The sequence below is a fragment of the Vulpes lagopus genome, chromosome 14 (assembly GCF_018345385.1).
Source record: "Vulpes lagopus strain Blue_001 chromosome 14, ASM1834538v1, whole genome shotgun sequence".
Taxonomy (NCBI): domain Eukaryota; kingdom Metazoa; phylum Chordata; class Mammalia; order Carnivora; family Canidae; genus Vulpes; species Vulpes lagopus.
In genome coordinates, this window is record NC_054837.1 from 29676561 (window position 1) to 29696807 (window position 20247).

At 42.2% G+C, this 20247-nt stretch overlaps 1 protein-coding gene across 7 annotated transcripts in view; it reads right to left on the bottom strand.

Moving 5' to 3' along the window:
- The window catches only part of CLIP1 (CAP-Gly domain containing linker protein 1), a 122914-nt gene that overhangs the window by 70146 nt on the left and 32521 nt on the right, over nucleotides 1-20247 (bottom strand). For all 7 annotated transcript variants that reach the window (XM_041728372.1, XM_041728370.1, XM_041728369.1 and 4 more), the window contains exons 2-3: nucleotides 17451-17645; nucleotides 13244-13815 (exon numbers count right to left, since the gene is read on the bottom strand). In XM_041728372.1, coding sequence (XP_041584306.1) covers nucleotides 13244-13815; nucleotides 17451-17535 — 657 coding nt within the window. In that variant the 5' untranslated portion in view covers nucleotides 17536-17645. The remainder of the gene's footprint in view (nucleotides 1-13243; nucleotides 13816-17450; nucleotides 17646-20247) is intronic.

Genomic DNA, 20247 nt, shown 5'->3' on the forward strand with positions numbered 1-20247 from the left:
GTTCACCAGATAAATGAAAGGTGACTTTCTCCACTGGCACTTACACAGAAAAGGCCACTTTCCCACATAAACCGACTAAAGGAAAAAGATCTCTCATAGCTGAGGTTGAATCTGATGTCTCAGAAGTGAGTAGAGGAAGTGATATGCTGAGATAGAGCATAGCTTCTAAAGTTGAACAAACTCAAATTCTATTGAGTCAGGTTGCTTAATTTCTTTTATTTATTTATTTATTTATTTATTTATTTATTTATTTATTGTCACAGAGAGAGAGAGAGAGGCAGAGATATAGGCAGAGGGAGAGAAGCAGGCTCCATGCACTGGGAGCCTGACGTGGGATTCGATCCCGCTTCTCCAGGATCGCGCCCTGGGCCAAAGGCAGGCGCCAAACCGCTGCGCCACCCAGGGATCCCGTTGCTTAATTTCTAAAGCTCATTTTCCTCATAGGTAAAATGGTGATAATTTTGGGACTGCTGGGAGGATGAAGTAAAATAATCCACATAAAATTGCTTAGAGCAGTGTGTGACTGTGTAAGAGTCTGATATATGCTAGCAGCTAGTTTGCCCACACTAACGGGAATCCTAGTTCTAGATCTGGCACATTTGACTGTTTAATAACTCATACTGGTGTTCAAGGAATCTATAATAGTCTCCTATATAAGCTCACTTCAGTTTTCTCCACCCTCCCACACCACACCACTCGGAACTGCTGGCTACCCAACATTATATAAACAGAACACAAGTCATTAAAGATAATGTGATCTCATCAGATTAATCTGTTGAATTCTTTGGGGTGCGTGGGTGGGGGGTGGTTGCTGAGTCTAAGTTAATGTCATGGCAATTGTTTTCGTAAGAGGTGTCTAACAGGCCGTGGTCAGTAAATAATTTGTCCAATCAAACCACAGGCTTCATTCAGAAGCTTTATTTAAAAAAAAAAAAAAAAACACAAAATAGCATATAGCAGGCATGGATACATTGGGATTTCCAACAACTACCCTGCTGGACTGTCATGGAAGATTAGCCCAGAATACAGCTTATTTCAATGTGAAAATAAATATAATCACCCTGAGGCCATAGGATCCTCAAACTGAGATTTCCAGAATTCTTTCAGAAGAGAGAAGCTGGAATAAAAATCCCCGGATTCTAGGACACTACGGAAAGATTCACCTAGAGTAAGACAGAGGATCTATGAGTGTCAAGAAAGTGGAAGATCCTTCAGGCAAAATTCAGTCTTAACCTCATGTGAGAGAATACATACTGGTCAAAGGTCCTTTGAATGTATCTACTGTGGAACAGCTTCAGGGCCAAAGGCAATCTTGTTAAACATCAGTGAATACATGCAGTAGAGAAGCCCCGTCAGTGCAAGGAGTATAGGAAAAACTTTTAGTCAACAGGGTAGTTTGGCCATTCAGGAAAAACTCCACACTAGGCAGAAACCCTAGGAATGTGTTATCTCTCAGAGAAGCTTCAGGAATCAAAGTAACCTGGCTGTTCATGGAAAAGTTCACAGTGGTGAAAAGCCCTATAGATGTGATCAGTGTAGAAAAGCCTTTAAGCAAAAGGAGGTTTCATTGTTCACATCAGAGTCTGTACAGGCCTGAAACCCTAAGCTTGCACACAGTGCAGGAAGTTTCCACACCAGGGGGAATTGTATCCTACCTGGAAAAACCCACACAGAAGAGACACCCTATCTGTGTGGCAAGTGTGGGAAAAGCTTACTCAGAGACGGAAGTCTGTGTAGCAGCGAAGCTAATCTCAAAGACTCACCTTCTGACCACTCTCTCTTATTAAGATTTTATTTATTTGAGAGACAGAGCATGAGCAGCTGGGAGAAGGCAAGAGGGAGAAGCAGACTCCCTGCTGACAGGACCCTGAAATCATAACCTGAGCTGAAGGCATATGCTTAACCAACTGAGCCACCCAGGTACCCCCTGACCACTCACTTCAAAGGAAGGTCTCTTTATGAATTAAAAGTACAAAATCCTGGGGCACCTGAGTGGCTCAGTCGGTCGAGTGTCCACCTTCAGCTCGGGTCATGATCCTGGGGTCAAGCTTTGTGTCAGGCTCACTGCTCAAGGGGGAGCCTACTCCTCCCTCTCCTGCTGCTCCCCCTGCTTGTGCTCTCTCACAAATAAAGTCTTAAAAAAAAAAAGAAAATGTCTTGTTTACTATTAAAAAATAAAAATTTAAGAATTTAAAAAACATCACCAACAGCAGACAAGCAACTATTTCTCTAAATGCAGGTAATAAAATATGCATTTACCCTGAAGAAAAAATATCAAGCCACAAAATTTATTTGAAATGGATGATTACCAGTTCCTAGGATGGGTGTTTTTTTGTTTTTGTTTTTTTAAGATTTTATTTATGCATGAGAGACAGAGGCAGAGACATGGGCAGAGGGTGAAGCAGGCTCCATGCAAGGAGCCCGACGTGGGACTCGATTCCAGATCCCAGGATCACGCCCTGAGCCAAAGGCGGATGCTCAACCACTGAGCCACCCAGGTGTCCCGGATGGGTGGTTTTTTATACTTTTTCTCCCACTAAACTCCGAACACTTGACTCATATGACAGTCAATATGCTTTCCCCCTTCCTGTAAAATATCATTGGTAGTTGCTCAAAATATCAACAGAGACAGGAAGTCACATTAAGTCCTAAAATCATTTGAATGCTTTTCTACTTAATCATTCTACAGTCAGATTTTTTTCTAAGCATTTAAACACAATTGTATAAAGTTAGTTTTACTTTTCAAATGTTCCAGAGATCCACAGTATTTTAGCATGTGCAGTTACATTAGATAGAAGCCACAATTTTCAAATCTATGTTTTAGGTACAGATAGCAAGATTCTTTTTATTTTTTTTTTAATGTTTTAAAGATTTTGCTTATTTATTCATGAGAGACACAGAGAGAAAGAAAGGCAGAGACACAAGCAGAGGGAGAAGCAGGCTCCACGCAGGGAGCCCGACACGGGACTCGATCCCAGGTCTCCAGGATCACACCCCGGGCCGAAGACAAGGCTAAACCGCTGAGCCACCCAGGGGTCCCCTAAACAGCTTTTTATTTATTTTTTTTTATTTATTTTTTTTTCTAAACAGCTTTTTAAAAATATTTATTTATTTATTTGAGAGAGAGAAAGCATGAGTGGGGGGGGAGGAGCCAGAGCGGGGAGAGAGAGAGAGACTCTCAAGCAAATTCCCTGCTGAGCAGGGAGCCCGATGCAGGGCTCAATCCCAGGACCCTGAGCTGAAACCAAGACTCGGCTGCTTAATTGACCGAGCCACCCAGGCACCCTAAGCATTATATTTATAAAAAGGTAAATGTGGCTATCTGGTATTTACCAAGTACAAATTTAGCCCTGACTTAAAACTTAATCAGCTGTAAAATGAAGGTGCCAGCACAGGTATTTTTTATTAACTCAACTAGAGAGCCAACCCCATTTGGGCGCTTCTTCCAGGCAAGTCTCCCACAGACAATGGTAAAACCTTCCTGCCCTCTTTTTACACATGGGTCCTAACTACACCTCTTGTCATACTTGACAATTTTACTCCTTCCCTCCCTTCAGTATAGCTGTGACAGCTATACTGAAAACCGTCTCATTCTTTAACAATCTTTAGGGGTACCTACTATGTGTCAGGCACTATCCTAAGTGGATCGTGAATGACATACAGTCTCTAGATTTCCACGGAGCCTAAATTCTGGTCAGGGGAGAATGGACAATGAACATGGAAGTAACTGAAAAGAATGTTTTAAGCAGTACAGAGCGCTAGGAAACAAAACAAAATAGGGTGATGGGACAGTGCCTTTGGAGGGTCTTTTTCCCAGTTGGGGTGGCAGGGAAAGGATCCCTGAGGAGGTGACCTTTGAACCAAGGCTCGAATGACTACGAGGCACCAATCATGCAAAGACCTAGGAGCAGTATGTTCCAAGTAGAAGAACCAAGAAATCTCAATTGCAGATGAGTCTGGGGTTTAGGAAACCGCAAGGAAGCCAGTGTAGCTGAGTGGAGTGAGGCAGGAGGACATGTAGAGAGAGAGAGGTTCAGAGAGTGGGCAGGGTCCAGATCATGTGGGCCCTGCGGGTCCCAGGAAGGAATTCAAATCTTTTTTTTTTTTTTTAATTTTTATTTACTTATGATAGTCACACAGAGAGAGAGAGAGAGAGAGAGAGGCAGAGACACAGGCAGAGGGAGAAGCAGGCTCCACGCACCGGGAGCCCGACGTGGGATTCGATCCCAGGTCTCCAGGATCGCGCCCTGGGCCAAAGGCAGGCGCCAAACCGCTGCGCCACCCAGGGATCCCCCAGGAAGGAATTCAGATTTTTATTTGAATGTAATGGGAAGCCCTAATAGATAAGCAGTGTGTTGGTTCTGGTCACTGCCAAACCTACAGCACTAAGAACAAGGCCTGGAACAGGGTAGACACTCAGCATATTTCCTGAACAGCAGATTGGAGGGTGTTAAATACAGCTGTTACAAGTTCTCCAGGCTAAAGAAATGTAGTTTTTTTACTCCCTTTATGTCATCATTTTGAGTTTCCCAATCTATGACAGTAAGTAAACCCCCTTAGAAAATTAACAGGACAAGGGACACCTGGGTGGCTCAGCAGTTGAGTATCTGCCTTTGGCTCAGGGAGTGATCCTGGAATTCCAGGATGGAGTCCCACATAGGGCTCCCTGCATGGACCCTGCTTCTCCCTCTCCCTGTGTCTCTGCCTCTCTCTCTCTGTCTCTCATGAATAAATAAAATCTTAAAAAAAAAAAATTAACAGGACAAATGCAGATGATGTAGAACAGATGCTCTCTCAAAAACTCTAACTCTCCTGAGAACAAACAGGTAAAGAAAAGATAACATAATCATGAAGACAATGTTAAAAGAAGAAAAAGTTATGCTTCATTTGCATGTTAACTCTTGAAATTCATCTTCCCTTCCCAGGAAGAAAAAAAAAGGAGGGTGGGGATGGGCAGTTAATCTGTTATATCAGAGCAAGGGCACAGAACTACTGAATTTTTCACACAAGCTCGTAAGTACCAAAATCAGGACATTCGGAACTAGGAGCATGATTTCCTTTAATGAAAACTTAAGTTAATGAATAGTGAATAGATAAATAAAATATGGTATACCCCTCAAGCGGAATATTTTAGCCATGAATAGCAATGAACTACAACATGAGGAGCCTTAAAACATGTTATGTGGAAGAGACCAGACACAAAAAAACTATATAACATAATGGCACTTACACAAAATGTCCAGGAAAGGTGTAAGACAGAAGGCAGATCAGTGATTGCCTGGGGCCGGAGGTGGGAGTGGGAAATGACTTGCCAGGGGCAACAGAAATATTCTAAAATTGGACTGTAGTGACTGCATAACTCTACCCATTTATTAAAAATCACGGGGAACCTGGGTGGCTCAAGGTCCTGGGATCAAGCCCAGCTTCAGGCTCCCTGCTCTGCGGAGAGCTGGCCTCTCCCTCTCCCTCTCCCTCTGCCCCTCCCCAGCTCTCACTCTCTCAAATAAATAAAATCTTTTTTAAAAAATCACTGAATTGTATGCTTACAATGGATGCATATATTATACCTCCACAAAGCGGTCTAAAAACAAAATAGAGGGGATCCCTGGGTGGCTCAGTGGTTTAGCGCCTGCCTTCGGCCCAGTGCGTAATCCTGGAGATCAGTTCCACATGGGGCTCCCTGCATGGAGCCTGCTTCTCCCTCTGCCTCTCTCTCTCTCTCTCTCTCTCTCTCTCTCTCATGAATAAGTAAAATTAGTAGATACCAGCTATCCTTTATACCCACTTAAAAGACAAGTTCAGTTCAAAAGATGGTAATAGGATAATGGATGTATGTACAGCAGCAAAATGGGATTCCCTTAAGGAGCCAGCAACACAGAAAACTGAAATGCTGAGTGTCACATAGCATCTATTTACTTTTTAAAATAAAAGACATACAAAAATGTATAAAGATGCTAGTATGCCCAACCACCAGATTAACTGTAAATATTTCACTGTACCATTCACAGTATTTCTAGGATACTACCACAGGAAAGGAGCACACAGCTAACTGTGTGTGCATATTAAACAGATGTCCCCTGAAAAGGGTTACCTAGAAGCTAAAAGTTGTCAAACAAATCCATTGCCAACCTGAGAAGCTGCAAAGAGGATTTCTACATTTTTCCATCCCTATAATCCCCGATTCAAAACATTCTTTAAAAAAAGAATGTCTTTGCCCAAACTCCTGGGCCCTTAGATGGGCTCTAAGATATTTTGGTAATTCTGCTTAAAGATTTCATGAAAGCAATACCAAAAGTTAGAAGACATGATCTAGTAACAGGCTTTTCAACATTAGACTCGTAGTCAATCTTTAATCTCTCTGAATCCCACAGTAGGACAGGGTGACCTGCGTCCTCGACCAGAAAACTCCTGAGTTCCAGGAGCCTACATAAAGTTCTCAAGGCTGGAGAGAGATCAGCTTTGATATCTGTAAGGTATCTTACATTTGCAAAAAAAAAAACCTAACCTACACTAATTAGCCAGGCCCAGAAAACTCTCCAGGAGCAAAAACAAAACCACTGCTGCAGACACAGAGGGCACCACCACGGGTGTTATGCAGGACTAGCATAAGCAGATCTACATTTTAGATGCACCACTCTATGACAGTGTGGAGAACAGACCTGGGGAGAGACAGGCTTAGCAGTGTGGCAGCAGTGTGACAGTCCAGGCAATGGTGATGTGGCCTACTTGAGCCTGTGTAGGACAACAGGGCTGGAGAGAGGAAAGGGGAAGCTGGAACAAGACATGAAATCTGTCGGGCGGATGGATAGTATTATGCATCCCTAGGCCTCAGAAGTAAAAGCACACTTATTCTACCCCCTCAAAACTGCGAGCAGTGAGCAGGAAGAGGGGCGTTTGCACCCACCATGAGCACTAAAATGGGGCTTTACCCACCCTGGCTCTGCAAAAAAGGCAGCAGCAGCTGGAGCCAGCTTCTTCCAGGTTCTCTGCATTTCCCCAAGAAGAATCTATCATGCTGGGAAAAAATCTCCATATTCAGACCAGGTCTCCAAAAGGAATTTTTTTTTTAAGATTTTATTTATTTATTCATGAGAGACAGAGAGAGAGAGAGAGGCAGAGAGAGAGGCAGAGGGAAAAGCAGGCTCCCTGCAAGGAGCCTGATGCCGGACTCGATTCCAGGATCCCGGGATCATGACCTGACCCAAAGGCAGACACTCAACCACTCAGCCACCCATGTGCCCCTTCATAAAGAATTTTTAACATAATGTGAACATCTAGAGTCTTCTCAACTTTGGAGTATACAAAATAACAGATCTTTCTGCTAATAGCTACTGTCTCCTCAATCAAGGTACAGAGAGGTCATAGTAAAGAATAGTTTCCTCAGAGCACAGGAACCCGACCAGGCAGATGACAAACAAATGTCCCACGAAAGGGTGATGTCACAACCAGACTTGTAGATTTGGGGGTTCTCAGTCACTGGTAAGAGGACTGAGAAAAACAGAAGAAACCAACTTATTAAAAAGGGCATATTTAGGGACGCCTGGGTGGCTCAGTGGTTGAGTGTCTGCCTTTGGCTCAGGTTGTGATCCTGGGGTCCTGGGATCGAGTTCCGCATTGGGCTCCCTGTGGGGAGCCTGCTTCTCCCTCTGCCTATTTCCCTGCCTCTATGTATCTCTCATGGATAAATTTAAAAAATTTAAAAAAAAAAAAAGAAAGGGCATATTTGTATGTCATTTGTATAAACCTAAAATGGTAATGGCTTTCTGGACCATAATTTGGCAATATGTTACAAATTTAAATGTTTATATATTCCTCTATGCAAACATTTCTGGGGAAAACAACGGAAACAATCTAACGTGTATAATTAAATTAAGTGCAGTACTTCCAAAGAGTGTGATACCAAACAGTAACTTATTATTTTAAATAGGGTTGTATTACCAGCATAGAAATGTCTCAAACCTACAGAAGTATATTATGAAGAGGTGTTTACACAATATGACCCTACTATGAGTGTGTTTTAAATTAATAAGTTACAGATAAATCTCATAAACCTAACAATGAACAAATCAAGGAAGACACATGAAGGAAGTATATATAGTGGATGAACTACAGTTATTTAAGGTTCAAGCACACTAAATAAATAAATAAATAAATAAATAAAATAAAAAAGGTTCAAGCACACACAAAATAAATCTTATGAATGAAGGTATTTTTTAATTCTCAGAAAGACTTTTCTTCTTTCACAGTATCCAAAAGACCTACAGATCTACACTAAGATTCTTTGTGTTAAGAGCTCTGGGAGCAGCTCATAAGAAAATAAAGCTTGTCATTTTAAAAATAAAATGCTAGGGGCACCTGGGAGGCTCAGTCAGTTAAGTTTCTGCCTTTGGCTCAGGTCATGATCCCAGGGTCCTGCTCCGCAGGGAGTCTGCTTTTCCATCTCCCTCTGCCCCTTCCCCTGGTTTGTGCTCTAGTTCTCTCAAATAAATAAAATATTTTAAAAAAATAAAAACCTGGGCAGCCACAGTGGCTCAGTGGTTTAGCGCCGCCTTCAGCCCAGGGCATGATCCGGGAGCCCCAGGATCGAGTCCCACGTCGGGTTCCCTGCAGGGTGCCTGCTTCTCCCTCTGCCTATGTCTCTGCCTCTCTTTCTCTCTGTCTCTCATGAATAAATTGAATATTTTTTAAATAAAATAAAAATAAAAACCAAAAGAATAATAATAAAAATGCTGAAAAGTCTTCTTCTCATATACATCATAAGCTAAGAACTCAGCATAGAACACAGTCTCAGACATGGAGCCAACCATATTGAAACCCAACAGCTGGAATTGGTCACCTTTCTCAAGAATCTGAAAGCACCTCCCTGAAATATCAAAAACACCCAACACAGCAAGACTATCTCAAAAACATTCAGCATGGGGGATCCCTGGATAGCTCAGTGGTTTGGCGCCTGCCTTTGGCCCAAGGCATGATCCTGGAGTCCTAGGATCAAGTCCCGCATCAGGCTCCCTGCATGGAGCCGCTTCTGCCTCTGCCTGTGTCTCTGCCCCTCTCTCTCTGTCTCTCTCATGAATAAATAAAATCTTTAAAAAGACAAAACAAAAACAAAACACCTCTGTTCAAAAAAAAAAAAAAAATTTTCAGCGCAATTAGCTACCCAAGAGGTTCCCAGTCTACGAGTTATGTGTCTCTCAAGAGTCCGGCAAACCACTGCATAAAGCAATCTTCAGTGAGATCTGCTGAGCCATCCAGGGATCCCAACAGCATTTTTCTTTAATTAGGAAAATCATAAATCAAACATGTTAGATGTCTAAACCTAATTTCCTAATAAATTAATCTTGAAGTAAAAATGTTTCATATTTCTAAATCAAAGATTTTTTCTATTAAAGCAGTATGTTAAAGAGAAAAAAACAGGAACTGGGACAAGAGGACACAGTGGTACATGTACACATTTATCACACACCTATACAACCTGAGGTAAGTTATATTTCTTCTCAGTATTATAAGCAAAAAAGAGGTGAAAAAAAAATTTGGTGATCTCAAAAGATTCTTTCCAGCTCTAAAATGCTGTGGTTCCGGGCACCTGGGTAGCTCAGTGGTTGAGCGTCCGCCTTCGGCTCAGGTTGTTATCCTGGGATTGAGTTCCACATCGGGCTCCCTGTGGGGAGCCTGCTCCTCCCTCTGCCTATGTCTCTGCCTCTCTCATGAATAAATAAAATCTGTTTTTAAAATAAAATAAATAATAAAATTCTGTGGTTCTAAGGTATTCCTTAATCTCTCCTAGAAATACTAACCAAAGGCAGTAAATAATTTTACTGCTTCTAGTAACACACTCGTAAGACTTCGGATTCTCAGAGATTCAAATGAAATTCTGTTCCAAGTATGCTAGGTTTGAACATATCATTAAAATTTTCCTAGAAATACACCATTCAAACCTCTACAACCCAACCAACATCTGCAGATTCTCCTTCTCCCTTCCTACAAAAATGGAAGAAGTCTTCCTCTCTTAATCAAAGGCCAATTGATCCCCTCTGTGTGTGAGCTTGGGGTATCATCTTTTTCCAGGAACCTCAGTCCATTCCTAATTCCCTCTCTCTTCTGTGTCTTTAACCTGTCCTTCAGTTCTAGCTCAGTTTAGGTAGGATATAAATATTCCAGACCCTGCCATCTTTAAAAAAAGAAAATAAAGATTCTTCCCGAGACCCAATACTCCTCCAGCATCAGGCTGACCTCTATGCTCTCCTTCAACTTCCAACCTCTTCAAAGAATGGCCACCTCCGACCTGTTCTTATCTACCTCCCATCCACGCTTTACAAAGCAGCCAGAGTGGTCTTCCCAAACTACAAATCCAACATTACTCTTGTTCTTAATGAGAACACAGGCTGTCCTCATAGGTGCCATGTCACTTGGCCCTGCGGACCCCACTTCATAACCAGTCTCATCTCCTGCCACACACTCACTGCATCTGGGGAAGGACACTGGTCTGTTCCTCAAATATGCCAACTCCTTTCCATCTCAGGGAGTCTGCCTTCCCTCAGCTAGAAGCCTCCCTCTCCCCACCACCACTTCCTTCTGCCAAGCCAGTTCCTTTTTTTTTTTTTTTTTTAATTTTATTTATTTATGATAGTCACAGAGAGAGAGAGAGAGAGAGAGAGAGAGAGGCAGAGACATAGGCAGAGGGAGAAGCAGGCTCCATGCACCAGGAGCCCGATGTGGGATTCGATCCCGGGTCTCCAGGATCGCGCCCTGGGCCAAAGGCAAGCACTAAACTGCTGCGCCACCCAGGGATCCCCTGCCAAGCCAATTCCTATACTTCAGGTTCACTTTAATCACGACAGCCTTCTGCAAGCCTTTGGTCTTAAGTTAAACCAAGCTGATCTTGTCATTTCAGCTGTCTTAGCAGCCAGGCGGTATACTGCTGGACCAATACTTCAATCAGCTAGTTCTCACACTGGCTGATGGAAAGGGAGAGCTTCTTGTTTTAAAAGTGCCACATGCTTTCTCAAATGGGAAAGAAGTTGTTTACAGATAAGCACTTAAGACGGCACTGCATACAACTTATAATCTAATCTACAAAGCAGTCCTGTGCTGAGGTAATAGGTTTCTCATTTAAACAAAGCTTACCAGGTAAGCCTTAAAAATGTTTATGCACTTTAACCTAGTAATTCCACCTTTGAATTTATTCTATAAAAGTAAGGTATGTACACAGAAAAAAATTTTAGAGGCATTCATGGCAGCAATATCTATACAGCAAAGAAGAAAAACAAGTAAGCATCAGAACTCTTGGGTTTCCAGGTTTTGAGTTAGAGTCCCACAATGGGTATAGAGGTTACTTAAAAATTTAAAAAAAAAATCTTTAAAAAAAAAAGCATCAAAAAGCCTTTGTTGCCACAAAAGAGCAGCTGTCCCAAATATAAAATTGGTACAGCAAGTGAACATCAGCTAAACAAACGAGATATAGGTTTATCTGCATCACATGAAAATGCAGTCTTAAAACTGCTTTAAGTTCTGGTGCATCAACCTTTGAAATTCATGATGATTGTAACTGAAGAGGGAACCTACTGACCTTGAGCCTAAGGGATCCAGAAGGAAGCCCTTAAAGGCAGGAGGTATTACCAAGCCCCCACAGGTATGTGAGACCTCCTGGATTCATGGAGGTGCTATGGGCCTGGGAGGCAGAATTCCTGAGTTCTAACTCTAAAATCTGCTGAGAACTCACTATGTGATTAGGTAGTCACACCTCATTTCTCTGGGCTTAAGCTTCCTTATCTGTAAGACAACAAAATCACAAAAAACACTTCCAATTTTACAACTATACTGTCAATCATCAGCTCTCCACAACAGGCACTGAGGTTTAAAAAAAAAAAAAAAAAAAAAAAACCGCTGAAATTGCAAGTCCACCCCAATTTGGGTTGGGAGCCCCTGGACTAGTAGGTCCCACCTTTCTAAGCCTCCATCTCATCAGTTCCATGGGGCTGCTCCAGAGCACTGTGGAAAACATAACATGAGACACACAGTACACAAACAGCTAACAGCTAACACTCTTCTTGTCCTCCTGTGGCATCACTGGAAGCTGCCAAGCCTGGTGGAATTTTACAGCTGCTGAACAAATACAAGGAAAGGCAGAGCACAGGGTCAGAGATTGCTGACCAACTTCATGCCCTAAACTGAACTGGTTCAAGTGTGGGAGGAGTGAAATAGTAAAGCTTTAAATTTCCATCAGTGAGAAGAAGAGCTACCATTGCTTAAGTGTTCACTGTATCCCAGGCACTGCTAAGAATGCTATATGCATTATCTAATTTAATCCTTTCAATGATGCTAGGAGGTGAGTACTATTATCGCCTCATTCTTACAGATGCAAACCTTGGACGTTAAAAAACTTGTTGAGGTCACAAAGGCAGAGATGGGGCTCAGCTTGTGTTTTTAGCACTGCACACTGGCCTCTTGTTTAAAATCAAGAACAAGCTGGGACACCTGAGTGGCTCAGTCAGTTAAGCGTCTGCCTTCAGCTCAAATAATAATTTCAGGGTCCTGGGATTGAGCCCCACATCAGGCTCCCTGCTCAGTGGGGAGTCTGATTCTCCCTCTCCCTCTGCTCCTCCCCTACCACTCCCCACTCATGCTCATTTGCTCTAATTAATAAATAATCTTTAAAAAAAATAAGACAAAGAACAAATCACTGGCATAAGTTCAGAGATTCTAGAATGTACAGCATAAACTTTATATGTTGTGTTTCTAGCTTATTAGTAAATAGATACTACTGTACATTCCCTTCCTCTTCCTAAACCTAAACCTGATCATATCAAAGGCACAGAAGTTCTGAAATAACATCCTGTGATGTCTGAGTTTTTCAAGACACCTAAGGAAGTAGGACCTTTTATATACCCACACATCATCCTTACAGCAAAATTACAAACCAGGGTGGGGAAAACTTTTATAAATGTTGGTCCAAGTCCAATTCTAAGCTTGTTCTGTCAAGTAATAGTTACAAGAAATAAACTCAATATTCCTTTGGCTAAACTGGTAGATAAAATCAGAACCAACCACTGCAAACTTATGCTCCTACTTCACTCAGAGCCAGTTTCTAATTTGTTCCCTTCGTATATAAACTGAACACTAGAAAAGTGGACTCACTTCTCTATAAATGAGTGGTCCCTCCACAGAACTTACTCTGAGCCTGGATGTGTGCGTTTCAACCATTCATCAATTCAACGCAATGACCTCAGAGGGTTTCTGGACTCACCAGTACTCTGTCCCCAATTTTGAGCTCTCTTTCTCCTTTCTTGATTGAACCAGCCTCAGATAGGTTGGAGATAGATTCACTGGCAGTTTTTGTAAGGTTGCTGATCTGAGATGTCGTTGACGGTTCCTTTGCTGTAGGCTGGGATGATTTATGGGGGATATTTGAAGGGGCTCCTGGGGAGGAGGTCATCATGCTGGCTGCAGAGGTGGACAGAGGTGAAGTCGCTCTGGAAGCAGGCGTTGTCTGTAGGCCATTAGCTTCATCTTCCACCTGCACCTTCCTTGTCAACTTCGAAGGGCGGGTGAATATGCCCTTTAGAGGTTCACACTGGAAATACCGAACTCCTGCCACAGAACCATCGTTCTTACCTATGGGTTCATCTAAAACAATCCCGGCCCACTGGCCTGGTGCAAACTGGGTTTCTCCCAGAAACTGGATGAATCCAGGCTTATTCCCATTCACCCAAACTCTCTCCCCAACTCGAAAGTCATCCACAAATTCCTCTTGTGCCTCCGATGATGGTGTGCCTGATGCCTTCTCACTGGATGTTGTTCTTTCTACTGGAGCAACAACTGCAAACAGAAGAAAGGATCAGAAAAGGCTCATATTCAAGTAGACAACTCCTAACTGAATGGAAAAATTGGTGAAACTCCACACCAACAGGAGCAGTCACAGCTCTTTTAAGTTTTTCTGTTCATCTGTCCTTCTGTCTTTCTTTTTTTTAAAAGCAAGGAGGCAAAAAGTCCTTGACCCATCGGGGTACCTGGCTGGCTCAGTTGGAAGAGCATACAACTCTTGATCTCAGGTCATGAATTCAAGTCCATGTTAGGTATAGAGATCATTTAAATCAATAAAACTTAAAAAATAACAAAAACAAAAACAACTTGGCCCATAACTACCACTCTCAATGCTGTCAAAACTCAGTGAGTGGTGGGCTTTAATCCTTATTGACAATTAAAAATGGAAAAAGTCATAGCAAGGAGGGGGAGAAGTCCCTTTTCCAGAGCTCATAGCACAGGTCTGATATCATTCTTTCCTCTACTCCTTGCCCTGCACATCATGAGTAAACACCCATTCGGATCCCCGGAGACGAGCTCTATTCCCACATGTGAGTAGTCAGGGAGGGATGACAGGTCGAGGACCTTGGAACGAGAGATTCACAATCACACTTAAAGGAGGAGAAGATTCAGTGCCACAGCCCTGTTATCTCACTCCAAGACCACCAAATAAACCCTAATTCTTTGCTGGCAGAGAAGAAATCACAGCAAGGGGAAAAAGTACCTGGGCAAATTCCCTGTTAAGGCAAGATGACTTTACTCAATTTCAAGCATTCTCTCATGAATAAATAAATAAATAAATAAATAAATAAATCTTTAAAAGAATATATTTTTAGGTGTAAAATTCCGTATGTTTTGAAAAGATTTATTTACTTAAAGAGCAAGTGAGGGGATCCCCTGTGTGGCTCAGCAGATTAGCGTCTGTCTGCCTTTGGCCAGGGCACGATCCTGGAGTCCCAGGATCGAGTCCTGCGTCAGGCTCCCGGCATGGAGCCTGCTTCTCCCTCTGCCTGTGTCTCTGCCTCTCTCTGTGTCTCTCATGAATAAATAAATAAATAAATAAATCTTTAAAAGAATATATTTTTAGGTGTAAAATTCCGTATGTTTTGAAAAGATTTATTTACTTAAAGAGCAAGTGAGGGGATCCCCTGTGTGGCTCAGCAGATTAGCGTCTGTCTGCCTTTGGCCAGGGCACGATCCTGGAGTCCCAGGATCGAGTCCTGCGTCAGGCTCCCGGCATGGAGCCTGCTTCTCCCTCTGCCTGTGTCTCTGCCTCTCTCTGTGTCTCTCATGAATAAATAAATAAATAAATAAATAAATAAATAAATAAATAAATAAATAAATAAATAAATAAATAAATAAATCTTTAAAAGAATATATTTTTAGGTGTAAAATTCCGTATGTTTTGAAAAGATTTATTTACTTAAAGAGCAAGTGAGGGGATCCCCTGTGTGGCTCAGCAGATTAGCGTCTGTCTGCCTTTGGCCAGGGCACGATCCTGGAGTCCCAGGATCGAGTCCTGCGTCAGGCTCCCGGCATGGAGCCTGCTTCTCCCTCTGCCTGTGTCTCTGCCTCTCTCTGTGTCTCTCATGAATAAATAAATAAATAAATAAATAAATAAATAAATAAATAAATAAATAAATAAATAAATAAATCTTTAAAAGAATATATTTTTAGGTGTAAAATTCCGTATGTTTTGAAAAGATTTATTTACTTAAAGAGCAAGTGAGGGGATCCCCTGTGTGGCTCAGCAGATTAGCGTCTGTCTGCCTTTGGCCAGGGCACGATCCTGGAGTCCCAGGATCGAGTCCTGCGTCAGGCTCCCGGCATGGAGCCTGCTTCTCCCTCTGCCTGTGTCTCTGCCTCTCTCTGTGTCTCTCATGAATAAATAAATAAATAAATCTTTAAAAGAATATATTTTTAGGTGTAAAATTCCGTATGTTTTGAAAAGATTTATTTACTTAAAGAGCAAGTGAGGGGATCCCCTGTGTGGCTCAGCAGATTAGCGTCTGTCTGCCTTTGGCCAGGGCACGATCCTGGAGTCCCAGGATCGAGTCCTGCGTCAGGCTCCCGGCATGGAGCCTGCTTCTCCCTCTGCCTGTGTCTCTGCCTCTCTCTGTGTCTCTCATGAATAAATAAATAAATAAATAAATAAATAAATAAATAAATAAATAAATAAATAAATAAATAAATAAATAAATAAATAAATAAATAAATAAATAAATAAATCTTTAAAAGAATATATTTTTAGTGTAAAATTCCGTATGTTTTGAATAATAAAAAAAAAAAAAAAAAAGATCTTGGCCCTTCTAGAAGATCAATGAGATTTTATGCAAGAACCTGAAGGAGCAATGTAGGACTTAATTATTTTATGGTGGACACCTGACTGTCGGGAATGGCTGATAACCCATCTAAACAGCATATAAACCACATGAAAAGACCATAAGAGCAAGCAAGCATCAGATGCCCTCTCCTAACTCTCTTATTAAAGACTATCAGTGGTCACTATGGGCTGGAAGCTGAAATAGTGGAAGAGGAGACAGAGCAGAAGGACAGAGGCTGCTGAAGACAATCCAGGCCACCGCTTCATCTATGAAACAGGGACAGTCTCCTGCATAAGCTGGACTTCAGCCATCACACTGCTTGCTCCCTTGAAACCAAAGGCCAACTTTCAATCACTTAATGTCCTGAAATCTTTTAAGCCAGACTCGTCTTTACATTCTCCACACATCCCTAAACCCCAAAGACGAAGGCCCAGATGGGTTCAGGAAGACACAGAAAAACAAAATACCTTAATATTGTAAGGATTAAATACTGAAGTTACTTGACAACTCTTTTAGGACCTTACACTAAATTAACTAAGAGCTCTTAAGATTTTTAAATCTATGGGGCGCCTGGGAGGCTCAGTCAGCTGAGCAGCCAACTCTTGATTTCAGCTCATGTCACCATCTCAGGGTCCTGGGATGGAGCCCAGTGTTGGGAGGGGGTGGGGTCCACACAGTGCGGGGGTCTGCTTCAAGATTCTCTCTTTTCCTCTGCCCCTCCCCTCACTCCCCCCTCTCTCAAATAAATAAATCTTTAAAAGAATATATTTTTAGGTGTAAAATTCCGTATGTTTTGAAAAGATTTATTTACTTAAAGAGCAAGTGAGGGGATCCCTGTGTGGCTCAGCAGATTAGCGTCTGTCTGCCTTTGGCCCAGGATCGAGTCCTGCGTCAGGCTCCCGGCATGGAGCCTGCTTCTCCCTCTGCCTGTGTCTCTGCCTCTCTCTCTCTCTCTCTCTCTCATGAATGAATGAATGAATGAATGAATAAATAAATAAATAAATCTTTAAAAAGAAAAAAAAAAAAAGAACAAGTGAGAGAGAGCAAGCAGGGGGAGGGGCATGAGGAGGGAGAGAGACAAGCAGACTCCCGATGAGCATGAAGCCCAACAGACACCGGGCTTGATCTCAAGACCCTGAGATCACAACTTAAGCTGAAACCAAGAGTCAGATGTCTAATCAACTGGGCCACCCAGGTGCCCCCAAAATTCCATGTCTTTTAATTAAAACTTCCTCAAATATTTTTAAAAATATCAAGTTTCTTAAGGCTATCTTTTTAAATTTTTCAAATAGGGTTCTGGTTTAGATATAAATCATAGAGCCTTACCAGCAGCAGGTGTCTTCAAGGCTGTGCTTCCAGGCTTAAGGATCTTGGTAGGGGCCTTAAGCCCACTCGGTTTTAGCATACTCATTGTCCTTAGTATGTTGGAGCTGTTTTTCCTTTGCCTGTTGCCACTATCTTGCCCCAACCATTGATACAACTGTGGGTGTTTCTATGGTGAAGTCAGTCTCTGGGTTAAATCTGCAAGAGAAAAATATAAACAGAATTTAGAATCTAGGGGAGGAAGAAAGAAATGACACCTATTATTAAAGCAGCTTTCACAAGCTAAACTTTTCCTTATACATGATGACAAACTGTCTCCACACTGAACCTAGGCACATGAGAACCTCACATGATAACATGATAGATAAAAACACGAAGATGCTGCTGAGATGGATCTAGAAAGCAATTTACTACCCTAAAAACAAGCAGTTGAACCTATCAATACATTCACTTCTCTTTACCTAATATACCAGCTCGGGACAGTGTTTAAAATCCACACAGTCCATATAAGGAAGTTCTGAAAAAATGTACACCAAACTCAATGGCAGGAGAACAGAGCTTTCAGTTTTTACTTCGTTCATTTCTATATTGCTGAAGTTTTATGACCACAAGCCTGCAGTAAATGCTTACTTTTTTATGTTCACAGAATTATGCAATGCTCAATATAAAATAATTTATATGGGCAGCCCTGGTGGCTCAGCGGTTTAGCGCCGCCTTCAGCCCAGGGCCTGATCCTGGACCCCCGGATTGAGTCCCACATCAGGCTCCCTCCATGGAACCTGCTTCTCCTCCTGCCTGTGTCTCTGCCTGCCTCTCTCTCTCTCTCATAAATAAAATCTTTAAAAAGAAAAAGAAAAAAATATAATTTATATGTGGGATGAGAGGTTCAAACTCTGTAAAAAGCTGTATCTGGGAAGTGCCAAAGGAAAACTTTTTGTTGTTATTCTGTCCACAGAAACACAATATACTTCTGATTTACTCAAGACCAGGTATAAATCTACAACTTTGGCACTCAGGCAAAATAGGATCTTGTCTTATTCTCTTTAAGAAGAAGAAAAAGACGCTTGATGTAATGAGCACTGGGTTATTATTTGCAACTGATGAATCATTAAATTCTACCTCTGAAATTAATTTTAAAAATTAAAAACAAAAAGAGGACGAGAAAGACTGGGATTTTGGAATATGGGAAAAGATTTCCAGACGTTATACTTAAAAACAGAATAATTCAAAGAGAAAAATGCTTTTGATTCTGTCAAATGATTGTGTTATTACACTTTGCTGGTAGAGCTTGGATGATGAGGCACCAATGTCACACTGCCATTTACAAGAAATGACAAGGATAAGCAAAAAATCTGGCCAGGGATGACAGAGGAGGTGGCTATGGCCCCATGAAGTGGGATTAATGGTGCCAACTGCCCCCACCCCCAAAGATATATCCATCCAGAACCTATAAATGTGACCTTATTTAGAAAAAGAGTCTTTGCAGGTGTAATTCAGTTAAGGATCTTGAGATGAGATCATCTGGAATACCTGGGTGGGTCCTAAACCCAGTGACAAGTGTTCTTATTAGAGGAAGAGAACCCACCAAGGAGGCACGAGAAGATGGAGGCAGAGACTGCAGTGATGTGTCCCAAGCCAAGGACGGCTGACAGCTACAAAGAGCTTGGGGACAGGCATGAGATGAATGCTCCCTCAGAGCCTCTAGTACATAACCAACCCTGCCGACACACTGCTTTTGGACTTCTGGCCTCCAGAACTGTGAGAGAACACATTTCTGTTCTTTTAAGCCTCCCAGTTTGTGCTTATTTGTTATGGTGGCCTAGGAAACTAACAGCCACACTAGTTTTTCTTTCTTTCTCTCTTTCTTTCTTTCTTTCTTTAATTTATTTTTATTTATTTATGATAGACAGAGAGAGAGAGAGAGAGAGAGGCAGAGACACAGGCAGAAGAGAGGGAGAAGCAGGCTCCATGCCGGGAGCCTGACGCGGGACTCGATCCCAGGACTCCAGGACCACGCCCTGGGCCAAAGGCAGGCGCAAAACCGCTGAGCCACCCAGGGATCCCCACACTAGTTTTTCTATTCAGAGATAATCAGAGTGAACAGAAATAATAAGACAGCTCCCTCATTAGGCTCCATTTGCAAATTCCCCATGCTTTTTTAAAGGGTTCAAAATGGTACAAGGTGTTTTTAAAAATGTCAAAGGTAAGTTATGCAGTTTTCAGAAGACTCTAACAGAGAAAGAACTGATGTTCCCTGGAAAGCAGTGACTGCCAATCCTATTAATACAAAATTCCCAGGCTCCTTTCCATCACCACCATCATCATCCCCACCATGATAGTGACAGTGGGTGTAGGAATCTGTGTGCAGGTTGATTCAGGGTCAGGTCTGAAGGCACGAGCTTTACTGTAAGGCCCTCAGTGTACACAGCCTGTTAAGATACAAGTAGATTCACTGGCTCTTGCTACTGCCTTAGACGGGAGGGAAGGGCTGAGCCCCTCTAACCTCAGCTGAGAAAGACTATTTACATACATATCCAGAGAATTTGAGAAGGATGAAGGATAGGCGAAGGGCAGAAGCTGCTGTGGGGCCTCATTATATCGTGCCTGCTCTTCACCCTGGTCCAACTTCATAAGGTCAGGTAGGTAAGAACAGAACAGAGGACAACGGGCCTGGGGAAGCAATGATGATGGTAAGAAAAGAGGATGACGTGCTCCTTAAAAAATTTCACTCAGGTAGAACAGTGAATTCTAGGGCTCTAGCCAAGCACTCCTTCCTAAAGAAAGATTTTGAAAACCACCA